The sequence below is a fragment of the Rhodamnia argentea genome, chromosome 10 (genome assembly GCF_020921035.1).
Source record: "Rhodamnia argentea isolate NSW1041297 chromosome 10, ASM2092103v1, whole genome shotgun sequence".
NCBI lineage: Eukaryota > Viridiplantae > Streptophyta > Magnoliopsida > Myrtales > Myrtaceae > Rhodamnia > Rhodamnia argentea.
In genome coordinates, this window is record NC_063159.1 from 3,533,192 (window position 1) to 3,535,974 (window position 2,783).

General features: G+C 53.9%; 1 protein-coding gene across 1 annotated transcript; it reads left to right on the forward strand.

The window, feature by feature from the left end:
- Positions 1–264: 264 nt before the first annotated feature.
- On the forward strand, positions 265–2,394 carry LOC115742055. Its single transcript, XM_030676145.2, has 5 exons — positions 265–745; positions 861–1,148; positions 1,246–1,522; positions 1,794–1,910; positions 2,154–2,394. Exons 1-5 carry the CDS (start codon positions 431–433, stop codon positions 2,276–2,278), a joined length of 1,122 nt encoding a protein of 373 aa, XP_030532005.1. The 5' UTR covers positions 265–430; the 3' UTR covers positions 2,279–2,394.
- Positions 2,395–2,783: the final 389 nt, after the last annotated feature.

The following is a 2,783-nucleotide window of genomic DNA, read 5'->3' on the forward strand; positions in this document are numbered from 1 at the left end:
ACTCGCGCACACGGGCCCCACAAAAGACCCCCCATCCTCCTCCTCCTCCCACGCGCGTGGCTTCCCTTCAACGGGTCTCCCGCGCGTGCGCTTTTGACTCCCCCCCACGCACTTGCCCAAAGGGGACGTTCTGTCTCCCCACCGCACTTCATCGCTCCGCGAAACACGCGCATCGCACACCCACTCGCGCTCGCGCACGGGCACGCGCACGCGCTTCCCCACTCTCCCTTCTTCAAATGGCCTTATAACCGACCCCCCACCTCTCTCTTCCTCTCCATTTTCTCTCTTCCTCTTCAAAGCGGGAGTTTCTCTTCAAATCTCTCTCGCTCTCGAAAACTCTGCAAGCCTTCTTCGCCTGCAAGCAAAGCAAAACCCTTTTGAGCCCTGACCTGTGGTTTCTCACTTAGGTTCGTTTGCTTTGCTCTTTTCCATGGCGGAGAGCATAGACGACGGCGAGTTCTGGCTCCCTCCCCAGTTCCTCTCCGACGCCGACGAGCTCCTCGTCTTCCCGGAGCGGCGCTTCCCCGGACCCAGTTGGGGCGCCGCCGCGGCCCATGCGTCCGCGGCGACAGCGTTCCCGTCCTTCGAGCTGGCGGGCGGGCTCGGCCGGTCGCCGGATCTCGGCTCTCCGGTGGAGTCCGTGGAGGGATCGACGGAGGACTGGAGCGACGAGGGGGAGCACATCGCCGATTTGACTCGTAAGGTGGCTCAGTCGACCCTGGAAGACGATTTCGAGTACTCGAAGGTACGAGAGAAGAAAGCTCTTTACTTCTCTCTCTTTATTTTTCCCTCTTTTCCATTTTCGGCGCAGTCACTGATTAGGGTTTTTTTTTAATTTCTTTTTGCTTTGTTTTGTTCAGGGCTTGTTCTTGTCGGGCTCGCCCAAATCGACGCTATGTGGGCTCCGAAGCGGTTGCGGGTGCGGGCAGGGGTCGAGCCGCGGGAGCCCGAACGGCCCGTCGCAGCCCGCTTCGTCTCCGGGCACGCTGAATCTCCTCCGCGAGGCCGCCGGCAGAGTGGCTCACCTGGGAATCAGCGACGAGGAGCTCTATGGCCTCAACCGCTTCGCAAAGTTCCACGAGTACGACGTCGCGCTCTATTCTTACCCGTCGATCTCGCAGCCCCAGCCCTTCCAGGCCCCCACGCCAGTGAGTTCTAATTCTACGAGCAGGTTCACGAGGCTTTTTAGTCTTGAACCGTCTCGAGCCTGTCGCTAATGTTTTCTTCCTGTTGTTTTGTCGGTAGTTCCGGTACGTGAAGACGATGGGACAAACTCCGTGCCAAGGCGTGAGGAACAACGAATCTGCGGGCGTTGGAAATGGACGGTTTGTCGGCGCGGCGGCCACCGCGTGGCCGACTGTGCAACAAGCGCATCGACAATCGGAGCTCCGGGGCCACCACGTTCACGGGTCGAGTAGGAGGGCTGTGTTTCTGGGATCTGCTGGGCTCAAGAGAGAATCGGCGGGGACGGGTGTGTTCTTGCCTCGACGGGCAGTCCCTGAGCCTGAGCCTCGCAAGAAAGGTCAGAAACAGATTCTCTTAGCTCTCTCGTGGTCCTTTGAAGCGATTTGTCATGTCTTGCCTCGTTTTCTCTCTGTTCTCTGGCGCAAGTTGGCTGTTTTTTTGTGGATTTCGTGAGGGAGTGAGCGAGCGGGTAGAGATGAGAAGAATCCCACGCCTGTAGTTGTTGCGATTATTTCGGCTACCCATGTTTTGTTTTTTTTATTTTATTTGTCCTTTTGGCTGACTTGTTCGATCGATCTTTGCTCGTGCTTCGTGGGGGGCTGCTTCAGGTTCGACGGTGTTGATCCCTCCCAAAGTAGTGCAGGCCCTGAACCTGAACTTGGCCGACACAGGCTCTCAGCCCCAGCTTCAGTCTCGTCTTAACGTCTGTTTCGCTCCTGAAAGTGGTAAGAGTCCCCATTATTCGTTGCCTCTGCGGTCCCTCGAAGCTCACTCTGCTCTAGCCGTGACTTGTCGTTAAGAGTCTGTATTGGCCAAAACCCAAGTACTAGTTTGCCGAGATTTGCACTCGTTAGCAGCAAAAAAATGAATTTTTTTTCTCACCCTAGTCTATCTGTTCTTTTGTTTTGTGTGAATCGTGTTCTGTTCTTCTATTGAAATCTTTGCTGAACACGTTTTGGGTCGTGCAGATGGAGCCTGGAGGTACAGAAGCAACCGGCCTCATGTCCAACAGCGAGGCCATCACCAGCAACCTCATCGGCGGCCAGCGGCGATGAGCCATGAGATCCGGCTTCCTCAGGAGTGGACTTACTAACAACAACGCACATCTTGACCGAATGCGCTGTCTTTAACCAGCGTCTCCATAGGGTAAAAGAAGAAAAGGTTTAGGCTATTACTACAGGTTTTTTTTAGCAGCTTAAGAAGATTTAGTTGGGTTTCTTTTGAGGGGGGCTTAGGGTTTGTAGCGGGGGAAGAAGAAGAAGAAGAAGAAGAAAGAGAAAAGAATAAATGTCTGCATTGAAGGGAAAGTGAATGGCGCAGGCACCAGTGAGCACGCAAAGACAGAGCAACACGCAACCATGGCCAGCTTTCTGGATTTTGTCTTGGCGGGGTTGGGCTCGGTGGACGAGGTTGCGGTGGATGGGGAACTTTCGATGGTGCCACCTTGGTGTTCGGCCTTCCGGGGGGGTAATAATGAATAAGAGATGTGGCTCTTTTTATTTTTATTTAGTGGGAAAGGAGTGAAAGATTTGTTTTTTTCTTTATTTTTATTTTTTTATTTATTTTTGCCTTTTTTTTTTTATAAGATCGGAATGGAG